General features: G+C 42.6%; 1 protein-coding gene across 5 annotated transcripts in view; it reads left to right on the top strand.

Annotated features, from left to right (window-relative positions):
* Positions 1-14,985, top strand: part of SIPA1L1 (signal induced proliferation associated 1 like 1) — a 370,713-nt gene that overhangs the window by 284,058 nt on the left and 71,670 nt on the right. For all 5 annotated transcript variants that reach the window (XM_068254095.1, XM_068254094.1, XM_068254096.1 and 2 more), the window contains 4 exons: positions 4,065-4,222; positions 6,206-6,782; positions 10,318-10,592; positions 13,724-14,002. In XM_068254095.1, the coding sequence (XP_068110196.1) occupies positions 4,065-4,222; positions 6,206-6,782; positions 10,318-10,592; positions 13,724-14,002 (1,289 nt within the window). The remainder of the gene's footprint in view (positions 1-4,064; positions 4,223-6,205; positions 6,783-10,317; positions 10,593-13,723; positions 14,003-14,985) is intronic.

A 14,985-nucleotide genomic window follows, 5' to 3' on the forward strand; every position in this document is an offset into this window, starting at 1 on the left:
ACAACTGACCCCTGTGAACCAGTTCTGAAGGAAGTTTTGTCTTGCATTTGGCAATCCTAGCGGGCCCTGTCCTGCTCTGTTACCAAGAACAATGTTTATCCCCATCTACTGTCTTATCCTGCCTGGAGGTTGCTATAAAATGTACCCATGTATTATTCATTATTGGCCTATTCTGTTACTGTGATAAATCCACAGTTGCTGAATGGGTAATGAATTCCAGTACATCCAGCACTTTTGTTCCCATTTAGAGATTTCTATGGTACCAGGACTCTTCATATGAATATGTGATTACAATTCATCATTTCATGTATTATAGGGTTGCATGTATTACCAGTGAAAATGTTGCTCTTTTTGTTAAAAATGGTTGGCAGCTTGTAGATGCTGATGACCTGGGATATAAGCGAGCAATGAGTTGGATTAGTTATGAAATACCGATTTCTAATTGATAAAAATTGTGTTTAAGGTGGCCACACACACTAGTTAATTAGTTGTAGATTATATGAACTATCGATATCTTCCAGATATCTGTTCTACCACTATGCACCATTCTGCTCTGTTAACCACTTCACCTCATAGTGGTTTTTACCCTAACGGACGAGCAATTTTCATCTGTTAGTGCTCCTCCCTTTTATTCCCCAATAACTTTATTACTATTTATCACAACAAAATGATCTATACCTTGCTTTTTTTGCCACCAATTAGGCTTTCTGTGGGTAGTACATTTTGCTAAGAATTTTTTTATTGTAAATGCATTTTAACTGGAAACATAAAAAAGATGAAAAAAATCATTCTTTCTCAGGTTTTGGCCATTATAGTTTTTAAATAACACATTAACCTGTGGATAAAACCCACAAATTAGATTTGCCCATTTGTCCCAATTATTAGACCGTTTAAATGATGTCCCTATGACAATGTATGGCGACAATATATTATTGGGAAATATACAGTAGGTGTAATTTTTTTTTTTTTTTTTTTTTTGTGCAGTCCATAATTACAAGCCCCTATGTAGTAAAGGAATAGAAATATACCCTCATAAAATATAGATTAATAAGTCCCTAAGGAAACTATTTACGTTGGCGGGGAGACATGCACATCTGCGACGGGAGCAAGTGAGGCATTAAAACGTCCTGGAGCCGTTAACAGCCTCCAATAAGACGTTTTAATGCGTCAGCTTGTCAGTAAGTGGTTAAGGTGGCCATACACTTATCAATATTTCCATTACAATCCTTGAGCCTTTGGTCACAGCGGTCAGTTGTTACAGAATAATTCTGCACAACAACTCACTGCACATACAAACCCATAGGCCTGCTCACAGTACTGCGTTGTAACTGATTGCGTTATTCTAACTCGCTGCATGAAGGCTTTGCATTAAAGTAGATGTCCAATTTCCATTGTAGTTCACACTAATTATAATGCATTTGTTATGCAGCTGACTACTGTGAACCTAGCCTGGAGGTTCTATAACTGAATCAGCCAGAAATGCCCCAACATGTTCAATTTATCCAAAGTCAATGGATTCTTGCCTAAAATCGATCTTTTCTTTTAGGAAGGACAGACTTATTTGCGTTGATCCAGGGGTAGGGCAGGAGCAGCAGTAAGTCTACAGCCCATAGTGTTGCAAGGCTGTAGTTCAATCAACCTTTAATAGATTCCCGATGTGTTGAGTGTCGTGGTAATTATTTCACCTGAATAAATCCTGATCAGGGAAGAAAATAATGTTTTGCCAGATCTAGTGGCAGTCTATAAGTTAATGTGCAGTGCAGAGGTGTGGATATACGGGTGTGGTCCAACATTAGGCAGTATTTTAAATGGCTGCTCTGTGTTTTGTTTTTTGAATCAATAAAGCTGAATTACTATTTGCATATACCTAGAGTGATGATGCCCTTTATTCGATTGCAATCTATACGTTTATGGCCAGATTTGCTAGAAATCTTGTCTATTTTTACTTACCTGGGGCCTCGACCAGTCTCTCAGGTCCCTCTATATCCTCCATTGTGCCACTGCCCCCTATGAAAGATCTGCCATTAGGACTCCAGTTGTAGGCTACTGCGCATGCGTGGTCCCGTCTGTGCACCTCTTTGATCACGCTTCCATTAGCAGGAGCATTCTGTGCATGAGCAGTTCTCACAAGAATTGTACTCTGCAGAACGATCCTGGCAGTGGGAGCAGCATCAAGGCAGCGCTTAGATGGGACTGTGCATGAGCAGTAGCTTGTGACTGGAGTTCTCCTCACAGTTCCTTTGAAGGGGGCAGCAGCACAATAGAGGGAACCAAGAGGACAGCAAGGGACCTGAAAGACTGCGGAGGGGCTGGAAGAAAAAAAATCTACTTCTAAAAATCCACCTAGGTAAGTAAAAATCTACTTTTTTGGTCCAGTGCCGGTGTGCTTTAATTTTAAGTTCAATTTTAGCAAAACCATTTATTTTTTTTGGTAGCAAAGGGTAAGTATTTGCTGTGCCACTAAGTCTTTGTTGCTGGTTGAGAACCCACCCTCCTTCTGAGCAATTGAAGTACATGGAGAAAGATTGGAGGGAAAGATCAGCACAAGTTCGGACTGTGAGGATCTCCTGTAGTGAAATTCATCACCGAGGTCCTGGACAGCACAAGGGATGGTCAATGAGATGCAAAACTATTCCAGATTGATGCAGCATTATGAAAAATCTGTTAATTTATGCAGTTTAAAAATGAACCAGATTTCATCTCGGCAGGATTTGATTGGTCCATTTTCAAGCTGCATAACTTTGCATTCAGAATTGTTTTGCATCTCATTGACCATTCAGGCAGCACTGAAACCTGCTGGGGATATGAGATGTTAATATTGCATTCTCTATACAAATGTAATGCAAATTGCATAATCAGGATCAGACCAATTAAATAAATGTACTTCCTGCTGAATTTTATTAACCCAGCACCAAGCAGCAAACAATTTGCATTATATTTGCATGCAAGCTCAGATTGCTCGCATCTCATTGGCCATCTCTACTGGGGATCCAAATCTGGACTTGCTGCACCCGAAGCTAAGAGCCTTATTTATTTATTGTATTTATAAAGTGCCAACATATTACGCAGCGCTGGACATTAGTTTAGGTTACAGACAATATTTAGGGGTGACATACAGCAAAATGTCAATACATGAATACAAGAAAGACTAGATTACACAGCACAGTATGAGTACAAGGTAATGCTTAGTCAGTCACTGGATGGGAGCATGGAGATTAGGCAAGTTAGGTTCACTCAGAGGCAAAGCATGGGTTCACAGTAATGGAGGTGCATGATCAGGTAGGACACAAAGGGAGGAGGACCCTGCCCAAAGGCTTACAATCTAGAGGGAGAGGTAAGGACACGAAAGGTAGGGGACCAGGGATCAGCTGTGGGTTTAGAGCACTTGTGAGGGGTAGTAGGCCAGAGTGAAAAGATGAGTTTTGAGGGCTTTCTTGAAGATGTTGAAGGAGGGGGCTGCCCTAATGGGTGGAGGTAGGGAGTTCCATGGTGTTGGAGCAGCTCTAGAGAAGTCCTGGAGGCGTGCATGGGACTGGGTGATGCGGGGGGGGGGGGGGGGCGCGGTTAGGCAAAGTTCATTGGAAGAGCGAAGTGAGCGGTTAGGTGTGTACCTCTGAGTAAGATCGGAAATGTAGGTTGGACAGGTTTTGTGGACAGATTTGTAGGTCAGACACAGTATCTTGAATCTGATTCTGGACTGGATAGGAAGCCAGAGGAGGGATTCTAGGAGGGGATCCGCCATGGTGGAGCGATGGGAGCAGTGGATAATTCTGGGTGCTGCATTCATGCTTATGATTGTGTTTTGCTTTTCTTGTTTGCTGTGATTTGGTTACAGATTATTTCTGATGCTTTTCATTTTTTTTTTTATAGTTTTATTGTTGATAAAATGTGCTTCTGTTTCCATAATCCTTTATTCTTTCCAAAGCAAGGACTATTTTTTACAGTGAATTCAACGTCATACAATGAAAAAAAAACCTTGTATACATGCATTGTGCTTCCGAGCTTTAGGAAGCCTTCTATTGTGTCGCTTAAATGCCTAAAGCTGTGATTTTGTTTAATTGCAGCTGCTGAGGAAGCGTCACATTGGAAATGATATTGTGACAATAGTGTTTCAGGAGCCGGGAGCCCAGCCATTCAGCCCCAAGAACATCCGCTCTCACTTCCAGCATGTGTTCGTGATCGTTAGGGCGCACAACCCTTGCACGGACGCAGTCTGTTACAGGTACGCTCCCCCGGTAAATGGGTGCTTTGCATGCTGCTTGAATATTTTATCAATTTGGTAGATCTGATCTTTGAGGCACATCATGGTGTTTCCACTTGGCTGAGCTCAACTGTTAACCGTTTCCAGCCGTCAGAGAGAGAAGTAGGAGACAGGCGAGGTGGTAACAGCAGTCACCGGCATAAAGATTATTTGTGGTCTCCACGCTCTGCTTTTAGGGTTTTATGTATCGTTATTGTGCTGTGAACTGTGATAGGCATTAATTCATATGCAGCTATAAGCAGATCCGCTTTAATTCTGCCAGACTTACGCTGAGCTGATAAAAGCTGTCATCAGCCTGGTTGCTTCGTCATTCTCTTCACCTCTTTGCATTGTGGCTTGGTGTTTTTTTTTTTTGTAACTGCAGTGAATTTTTTTTCAACTTTGTGTTACTGATAAGCAGAAGCTCTATATCTGCTTGCCTGTAAAATATTTCTAGCATCCAGCCACACCACTGCTCGCAAAATAACAAAAAAGTGGGATAAAAATACATAGAACACACAGCACTGTAAATGTATCACCATAACTGCCATCTTATAAGGTGTACAATTGTATAGATGTTGAACAGTGATTGTATTGCCATGTACCTGTTAGCATACAGCAGATATTCCCATACCTATAGATACATGTGTCTTATTCACCCTCAGCTATTTTAAGCATATTGATGTTAACCAGTGAAAGTCTGGGGCAGATATGTCAGAACCATGGCAAAGAAAATTGCAGCAAATGTGGAGGAGTTGGTCAGAGTGGCCAGTAAGAATCCTTGATCTGGGCCTCTGTTAAACCGGTTTTACTTCAATTTTCCTTGCACTGGTTTTGATGAGGGCTGGTTCACACGGGCGTCTACACACGGTGGTTGCGACATTCATTGTTCAAGCGTAATCAAGCAGTGTCCCTTGAGATTGATGGAGACGCTTTTTAAACTATGGTTGCTGCTTTTCTCGTCCATATAAATGCCCCGTCAGATTCCTTTGTTTTGTATGCTACACACCAAAATGGGATGTATGCTTTGCCCAGTCAACTCCTGACTTAAATATTGGCTGCCTCAAGTCAATTGACTAATTAAAATGGCAAAGCGTTTTCATATTGCGTTCGCCTACCAGAATATGCAGGATCTAAACTATCCACCTGCTCTTCCTGCAGGAGTTGGCCCACGCAATATACATTGCGTCTCAACAGGGGTGCTGCGTGTAGGCCTCTTTGTACCCCCTGGAAATGTTGCAGTGTAGGATAGGAGGTACAGTGTACCATACTCTGCTTTAGCTAGATTCACTTATGGCCCTTGCACACTACGTCCGTTCCATTGCAGAATAATTCTGCATGCCGACTCACTGCCCATACAATTCAATGCAGCTGTTCACACGTCTGCTTTAACAGATTGCTTTATTCTAACTTGGTACATGTAGACTTTGCATTAAAGTCTATGTCCAGTCTCGCTTGCAGTTTACACTCATTATAAAGCATGTGTTGCAATGCGCACAGTGTGCAAGGGCTCTATTATCATTAACATTTAGTACTCTATAAAGGTTTGCTGTGGAACAGATTTATAAAAACCAGTGCAAGAGAGCATGAAGCTGATACCCCAACCAAGGATTCTGATTGGTCCTTCTGAGCAGTTACACCAAATTTGATCCTATTTTCCTTGCCTCTGGTCTTGGTAGCTCTGCCTGCACTCTACATTCCTTGAACTGTGATGGTGGATACAGTTGAGTTGGAGTATGTCGTGTCCTCTTCAGTTTTCAAATATCTAAGTGTACATTTCATGTGAAAAGTGGTCCTGGCAGTTAGCCATTACTTTCAGTAGTAAATTGTGCAAAACTGAAAAACGTGTGACATCCAGTAATCATGAACTTGGTACCGAGTCTCTGTATAAAATGAAAAGAGAAGTTTTTCTTGGTATTTTTATTTTAGTCTTGATATTCATAATTTCTCAATTTCTCATTGTAGTGTTGCAGTTACAAGATCCAGAGATGTACCTGCGTTTGGCCCACCAATCCCAAAAAGTTTTACTTTTCCAAAATCCACAGTCTTCAGGGACTTCCTTTTAGCAAAAGTAATTAATGCAGAGAATGCAGCTCACAAGTCTGAAAAGTTCAGAGCAATGGCATCCAGGACTCATCAAGAATATCTGAAAGACCTTGCAGAAAAAAATGTCACCAACACCTCTATCGACTCTTCTGGAAAGTTCCCATTCATCTCACTGGCCTCAAAGAAGAAGGAAAAGGCTAAACCGTACTCATGGGCTGAACTGTACAGCACAGGAGCGATTGTATGGAATGTGCAAGTTGAAGACTTCAGCAATGCCTTAGAGATCGATTGTTACTTGTGCATCTCTAGTGAAATACTGGCTCTCATTGACCAGGAGTCAAAAACTGTCATTTTCAACTGCTCAAGCCGTGACATAATAGGATGGACATCCAATATCACAACCGTTAAACTTTTCTATGAGCGAGGGGATAGCGTGTTTATAAGAAGCTACAGCCACAACACAGATGATATCAAGGAAATTGTCAAAAGGCTTGAAGTAAGACATAGCTGAATGCCATCATTTGCTATATTTAGAATTGATTGTAATTTTTATTTTTGTGCTGCAAATTTCTGTTTGAAGTGAAAATGGTGAAATTAAAAGGTTCCGTGGTGTCCACTAATGATCCAATCTTACGATTTCAATTTAATATAGAGGACTTCCTGAATTATCAATTCAATATATTCACTCAATTTACTCTTATACTACATGTATTTGGTTAATTGGATGAAAAAGATTAGATGATTAATGGCTACATTATAGCCACTTTCACACGGGAGGTTGAACTGTGTGCTTGTTTGGCAGTTTAGCCTCCCACTTGCCAGCCATGAGCACCTTTGTGATGCATTTCTCAGCAGAGAACTGACTCGGTGCTCAGATGTGATTCCATGGGGAGCGGGGCACTTCTTCAGGGCCAGTGTTGAGCACCATCAAGCACCTAGCCGGTGCAAAGGAGGAGCTGACAGGTGGTGGATACAAGCCATCAGCCACCAATGTGAAAGAGGCCTTAATGAACTGATCCCTTTATGTTCATAACACATTCTAGGTTGTAAGTTTTTGCCTACTGTCAGGCATTGCAGAATGAAAACTTCTGTTACTATTCATGCTTTCCAGTTCACTAAGGCCCCATTTACACTTCAGTTGGTACGTGTTTTTTTTTCTCTTTCAGTTAACCTTCCTGGCGGTAAGCCCGAACTGAGTTCGGGCTATGCCGCCGGAAGGCACCGCTCAGGCCCCGCTGGGCCGATTTGCATAATTTTTTTTTTGCTGCACGCAGCTAGCACTTTGCTAGCTGCGTGCAGTGCCCGATCGCCGCCGCTACCCGCCGATCCGCCGCAATTCCTCTCGCCGCGGCCGCCCCCCCCCCCAGACCCCGTGCGCTGCCTGGCCAATCAGTGCCAGGCAGCGCTATGGGGCAGATCGGAGTCCCCTCTGACGTCACGACGTCGATGACGTCGGTGACGTCATCCCGCCCGTCGCCATGGCGACGGGGGAAGCCCTCCAGGAGATCCCGTTCTTTGAACGGGATCTCCGGATCTCCGATCGCCGGCGGCGATCGGAGGGGCTGGGGGGATGCCGCTGAGCAGCGGCTATCATGTAGCGAGACTTTGTCTCGCTACATGAAAAAAAAAAAAAAAATTTAAAAAAAAAGATTTGCTGCCCCCTGGCGATTTTTTTGCAAACCGCCAGGAGGGTTAAAACGCGTATAGTGTGAACTGTGCCATAGGAAAACATGGGGATTACTTTGTTCTTTCAGTTTTAAGAGAGCAACTGATTAAGTGTAAACCGGGCCTAATACAGGTAGTCCCAGACTTACGAACGCCCGACTTACGAATGACCCTCTGATACGAACGGCATGGATTCTGTATTTCCATGGGAACAAGTCAATTTTTTTTTTTTTTTATTGGACTTGTAGTTTTTAAGAAAAACTATTTTTAAAAAATTCAAAGAAAAAATGGCTTTTAAACATTTATAAGCAGTTACAGAGGGCAGAGGTGACACAGAGGGCTACACTGGAGGCACAGGGGGGCACAGAGGAGGTACAGCGGACAGAGATGGCACAATGTTCCGACTTAAGAACGGATTCATGTTAAGAACGAACCTACAGCCCCTATCTCATTCGTTAACCGGGGACTACCTGTACATAGAATGGCAGTGCAGTCTTTTTGTAGCCCTACCCACACAATACAGCTCACATCATGTCAGATTTGGAGAAAACTTGCACTTTTTTTAGAGAGATGTTGGTAGGATAAGCTATCAGCCACCATATTATAGATTGAAGAGTTCATATGACTTTGAATAGCTATTACATTGAATATTAAAGGCACTGTAAAGTGCGGCATATGGAGCAGTAGCGTAGCAATAGGGGGTGCAGAGGTTGCAACCTCATCGGGGCCCTTACGTCAGAGGGGCCCCAAGGGGCTCACCCTGAACTGCAGTATTAGCTCTTTATTGGTCCCATGCAGGTAATAATTACTTTGATAGATGCTTTGACTAGTAACGATCATTAAAAAAAAAACAACACTTTTTCCTATCCCCTTCCCCCTACACTGTGGTTGTCCATGGCAGGTTTTGGTGCACCATATCAATTATGTATAGATTGCTTGGGGGTGGGGGACATTGTAAAACTTGCACTGGCACTCATAGCTCCAGCACTGATATGGAGGCTGCCATATTTATTTTCCTTTAAACAATACCAGTTGCCTGGCTGTCCTGCTGATCATTTCAATATTAGTAGTGTCTGAAATCGCATCAGGAAAAAAGGATGCCGCCATAGTGACGATTGTAAAAGCTACAGTTTGCATTAAAGAAGGGGTATATGAGCACACAGCGGCACCGGCTATACCGCCTGAGGACGACCAGAGACTGCTGGTACCACAAAATTGCACTTACCGATGATTCACCGCACAGGCACACACCGCTCTCCCATCGCCGAAGGTCCCTCTCTCTGTTGTCCCTATGACGGCAAAGCTGTGCGAGCTGGTCAGGAGCCGCTTTCTTTGGCTCCTGACGTTGTCAATTAATGTAATCCAATGTGATTGGCTCACAGTAATCACGCAGTCAGGACCCAATGAAAGGGGCTCCTGACCTGCTCACACAGCTTTGCCTTCACATAGACGGCAGTGCGAGTGAGGAGCAGCGGGACGGAGCGGTGGCGATGTTTGAAATCTACGTCTTGTCAGAGCCGCACAGCCACAAGCAGGACGTAGATTTCAACCGCACTGGGTCCGGAAGCAATTAAGAACTGGGCTATGTAAACTGTTGATCAGGGTCATTTTGGTGGTGTGTGCAGTGACTATGATTAAAAAAAGGGTAAGCACAGTTGTTTGGCAATAAATGGCTTCAGCCAATCACCTAACCATGAGTGAGACGCGGTTTTGTGGTGTTATTCATAATACATGAAAAATGGTTGACGAATTCTGCTAGGGTATGTAAACTGTACATGTATTTTTGGCTTAATGCGTGCTACATGCAGCCCAGTTGTTGCGCCAGCATAACCTAGGCATACAGAACTTTTTTTCAAACACATTGCAGAAAGAAAAGTTTAATTAACCACTTCTGTACCAGCAGTCTCGGCCCCCTTCTGGACCAGAGACTTCTGGTATGGTAAAACGTCGCCTCCCGACGAATCGCCGTAGGCTCCTCTCTGCCGTATTACGGCAGAGTGCTGACAGCCGGTCATGAGCCGCTTTCATTGGCTCCCTGATGCTGTCTATTAATGGGATCCAATGTGATTGCTCTCCGTGATCACGCTGTCAGCAGGCAATGAAAGCGGCTCCTGACCTGCTTACAGAACTCTGCCGTCTTATAAACGGCAGAGCGATCGAATTGCGGCGGGTGCAGATCGGTGGTATCAGCGGGGATGCACGATTCAGTGCGACGTTGAATCTAGGTCCAGTCAGAGCAGCAGCACCGTCTGCTGGACGTAGATTTGTACTGTGTCGGTCCGGAACCAGTTAAGTTTCTTATTTGTTGCCTTGTTTAGTTATTTGGTTTCTTTATTTTAATCACTAATCTTAACTTTTAATTTCAGATTATCACAAAGGGATGTGAGACGACAGAAATGACACTGAGAAGAAATGGACTTGGGCAACTTGGCTTTCATGTGAACTATGAAGGCATAGTTGCTGAGGTGGAACCTTACGGTTATGCATGGCAGGCTGGCTTAAGGCAAGGCAGCCGTCTGGTTGAAATCTGTAAGGTTGCTGTTGCCACACTGAGCCATGAACAGATGATTGATCTTCTGAGAACATCAGTAACGGTTAAAGTGGTCATAATCCCTCCACATGATGATGGAATCCCACGCAGGTAGGAGTTGTATTATTGGCTACTCGAAGGGGAATTTGATACAATACACTTGTTGTTTTTTAGTGAATCGTTTTTTGAAAAAAGTTTTTGATACAATATCATAAAAGTATCTGGTTGCAATTTACTGTGAAAATAGGTTTATGAAAAACCTTTGACTTTTATGAATTCAGACACTAGATGGTGCTGTATGTTGGCTGGGATCAGCCACTTAGGGATAGGTATTAGTGGGCTGCTGGCTGGTGCAACACCTGACAAAGGTGTGATTATGCCGAAATGCAGTGCGGCACCATGGAAGCCCTGGCCGCCTCTGTAGACAGACAAAGCTTTGAGAAATCCAGGCCATGGCCTTGTGATTTCCCAACTTTTATGGCTTGTAAGTGCAAGTTTAATAAACTCTGTTTTTAAAGGTTAATTCACCATTGGAGTTGTTCCTTTTCCTTTTATTTTCTACTGGTATTGCTGCCCAGCAGTTGGGGAGCTGCACAGAGGGCGGAAGTTTGTTAGATCTATTTTATATTGTTGGTGGAGGTTAATGTGAAGATGCTTCTATGCCTTCTAACTTCTCCAACCAAGAAACAGTATGCAGACCAAGTGTTTTTCTACCTCAGGCTACTTGCTTGTTTCAGATATGTGACTGAAGCTGTAAGACTGATATAACAATAATGGTTCTAGAATGACACCTGCTGTATTCCTCTCTTTAGGCTTGGTTTCAGTTATTGATAGTGATTGGTGGGGGCAATGGGCAACAAGATATTTATTTTTTCATTGGTTCATTTTTTAATGAAGAGCACTGTTAAAATGTTACAGGTATATGGAAAAAGTTGAATTCTGATGCCACAGGACATTGATGTGCTTGGCTTTGCCTTTAAAAGATGAAAACATGCCATACAAAAAAGATGGGTTTTTTTTTTTGTTCAAGCATTTTGCAGATGCACTTTTGAGTGCAATAAGGAGCTCCTTTTTTCATGTCATTAGCACTTGTTCAGTCCTTTAAACATTTTTACTGTGAGCTTGCGTACAAAGAGGAAAATACTGTACATTCTTGGGTATTGTACATTCTGTTAGTACTGTGTAAAAAGAGATAACCTGTTTACTGAAGCATAGTTATAGAAATATGCAAACAATTTAGTATGCACAAACGTTTCATGTGAGCAAGTATGTTTGTGTGGTTGTCTGATTCAAAATAAGATTTGTGGGGTAAAAGTTGTTGCACCAATGTTCAGATGCTTATAGCTTCCTGCTGACTTTTGATCCTTGTTGGATGTACAGACCATGATTCATCCACTTCCTTCTGAGCACTGAGCTTTATGTTGGCTTGCACGCCTTTCACCAGCGAGCGCGGTCAAAACAGCCCAGGGAATTTGGGCACAGACGGCATAGGCCGTTATAAGGATTATGGCTATAGTGGCTCTCATTGAGTAATTTGGGTCATGAAAAGACGCAGCTCAAATTACTTTTAAAACACTGTAATGCAGCCACCAGCAATAGCTGGAAGCCAAATTTCCTCGTTCCCCACCAACCACGGCGACCTGGAGGGGGAATAGTAATTAGCACCGCCCGGACTTGTGCAGGAGCAGGGTAAGCCATATATTGGCTTTATTGTATTATGACCGTCCATCATTAAGGGCTGTGGGAAGATCAAATTTAGATACTTGATCATCCAGAGGCTTCCCTCATCCCCCTTGAATGCACCAATCCAGCGTTCCAAACATATTCTAAAAGAGCTGGTCCGATATGTTCTTGTGGCCACTCTTGTATCCATGTGCAAGCACAGCCACCGTGCTTGTACACAGGTGGAGGGCAGCCACAAAAAAAAGCTGTGGGTGTGGGATGTGGGTGTGAGCACGCTTAGATGAGTTCTGACGAGACATTTTAAAATCATTTTATAGTCTTGTTTCCTGTTTGGAGATGTTGGACTTCACAGGTGATCTTTCATACTTAATGAGCTTTTTGGTTTGTGGGTTGTTTTGCTGGACAGAGTTCCACAGTAATCTTCTATCTGCAGCTGGCTGCACAGCCGCCGAGGATGTGATTGCTGAACTTTCTCTGCTCCTCAATTACTCTCTAAGGTGTTGTTTATGCAGGAAAAAATGTCAACATCAGTAATGTTATTTAAGAAGCAAAATTATCTTAAAGCTGGGTCGACATTTTTCTCAACACTCAAAACTTTAACAGCAGCATAGAGGGTATGTTTTGATGACTCTTAATTTATGTGCTGGGATGTTAGTGCCCAGAAAACTGCTTGTGAAATTGTCAGCTAAAGCAAAAGATTTTGCATTAATCGTACAAAAAAAAACAAAAAAAAAACCTATAGCTAGTTGTACATTTGTTAATAGCAACCTGATTCTGCAGACTAGTTCTTTCTAATTGGAAAACGTATGGGCAGTAGGGATTGAAGCAAGACACTGCGTCATTCCAGAATTTGATGGAAAATTACTGAGCAAGCTGCTGCCCCACCAGCTTTCTACTGGTTGGTGGGGTACAAAATATTGTAGCTGGCATTGCTCCACCTGCTCAACAAAAATGTACCACCAATATCAATTACGTATTTAACCAACAAGAGGGCATTGCTCTCACACTCACCTGCATCTGGCCCTGAAATGGCCGCAAGGATTGGTCAATGCAGAATGTGAGTGTTTTCAAAACCTATGAAAACCCCCCTCCCCCGAGACACTAAGCACAGGAAACCCATTTCAGGCTCTGTGTGTTGGGTTGTGTTGCCTCGTCCTACTTTTTAGACTGTAAGGGGCAGGCACAGACTGAATTTCTCTAATAAGATTACTGCCTGTAATAATGACATTTTAGCTACTTGCAAAATTATCTGACATCAGTTAAATGATCTTATAAACTGATGTAAAGCTCGTTTAGGTCACCTACACAGGTCTATGAAAATGTTTGTGCCTGGAATAGAACTTAAGGCAACTCACTTTACTCATTGTATTTTCTCAATACTAGACCTGAATTGTTGGCATCCAGTGACTATATAGTCAGATAAAGCATACTTGTAAAACCAATAATTTTAAATTAAAACAATTCAATGTTTAATGTCAAGGTGAAATTAAATGACTGGTTCGTTGTGCTGTGAATTCATGTGTCTTTTCTTAGCAGTTTTTTGTTTTTTTTCTTTACAGAGGTTGCACTGAAGTTTATCGGATGCCAACAGTGGAGTACAAACTGACTGAGGGAATCCCATATGAGCTGAAGTTCCCATTCAGGAACAACAACAAGTGGCAAAGAAACGCAGCCAAAGGGGAAGCTGCACAGCTGCGACAAGTTCCTTCCCAGCTGCAGAGCCCAGTATCATCACGGGTCTCCTCTGTGAAAAGTGAAGGGAAAATGCAGACGCCTGAGCGTTCTGCCAACATTCCACGGAGCATTTCCAGTGATGGGCGCCCTCTGGATAACAAGAGGTAAGATGCAAATTGAGGTGGTGATACAGACTAACATTGCATATGTCTGGTATGCCCAAGTAGACCTCTGAGTGACAGGAAGTGTGGAGGTGGCTGGGATGACTTTAAAGTGGACCTGAACTTTTGCAAAGGACAGAAGGAAAACCTAGAGAAAGGCACCCTTTATGTATTTAGAGAGTTTAGCCTGTTTAATTTCCCCTCATCTGAGACTAATCACAAGTGGAATTTTGATTTCTCACTTGTCAGCTGACTGCCATGGCGAAGAAGCTAATTGGTAAACACAGGATGTTATCAATATGTCTGCTTGCATATGAAAGCAGGAAGTAGACACTGCAGACTTATTACTGGATTTGTATCGGCTGTAACAAAGAAATGTTTTTCTTTAAAGGCTATTATGCAGTTGCGTATCTTTTGGAGCAGAGAGGAAGTTCTGAGTTCAGGTCCGCTTTAATTTATAATTGTTAAAATTGTATATCGGCGCTCTACAAGACTTTTTGTAATCAAAATCAATCCTAAAATGAAAATAAACGGATGTGATAAACGAGTATCTACAGTCCTCATCTAGCATGTGTACAGGGCTTAAGATTTGTTGGCTTGATTAGATTTCATTACGCGTTTGTGTAATGGAAAAGCATGTTATTGACAAATGCTCTGCCTATCAGTCTATGAAGTCCTCCTTTGTCCCTCATGCTTGCCCTCAGCTCCCATCAGCAGTGCACTTTTTGCGGCTAACCGTTCGTGTGCATATATGGAATTTAGAAAGATTGTTTTCATTATACATTTATACACTGCCAACAGTGTTTTACATTGCTTTACAGAAACCATAACCTACCACCATGGAGAACAGTTTTAACCATTGGGCAATCCTATAAATCCAATGCACATAGTGTCATGGGTGGGATCACAACAGGGACTCAAGTGCTAGTGGGCAAAGGTACTAGCCATTAACCTCCGTGTTACTCATGTATCTTTCAGCTGTGTTA

Source organism: Hyperolius riggenbachi, chromosome 9, assembly GCF_040937935.1.
Source record: "Hyperolius riggenbachi isolate aHypRig1 chromosome 9, aHypRig1.pri, whole genome shotgun sequence".
In the NCBI taxonomy this organism is placed as follows: domain Eukaryota; kingdom Metazoa; phylum Chordata; class Amphibia; order Anura; family Hyperoliidae; genus Hyperolius; species Hyperolius riggenbachi.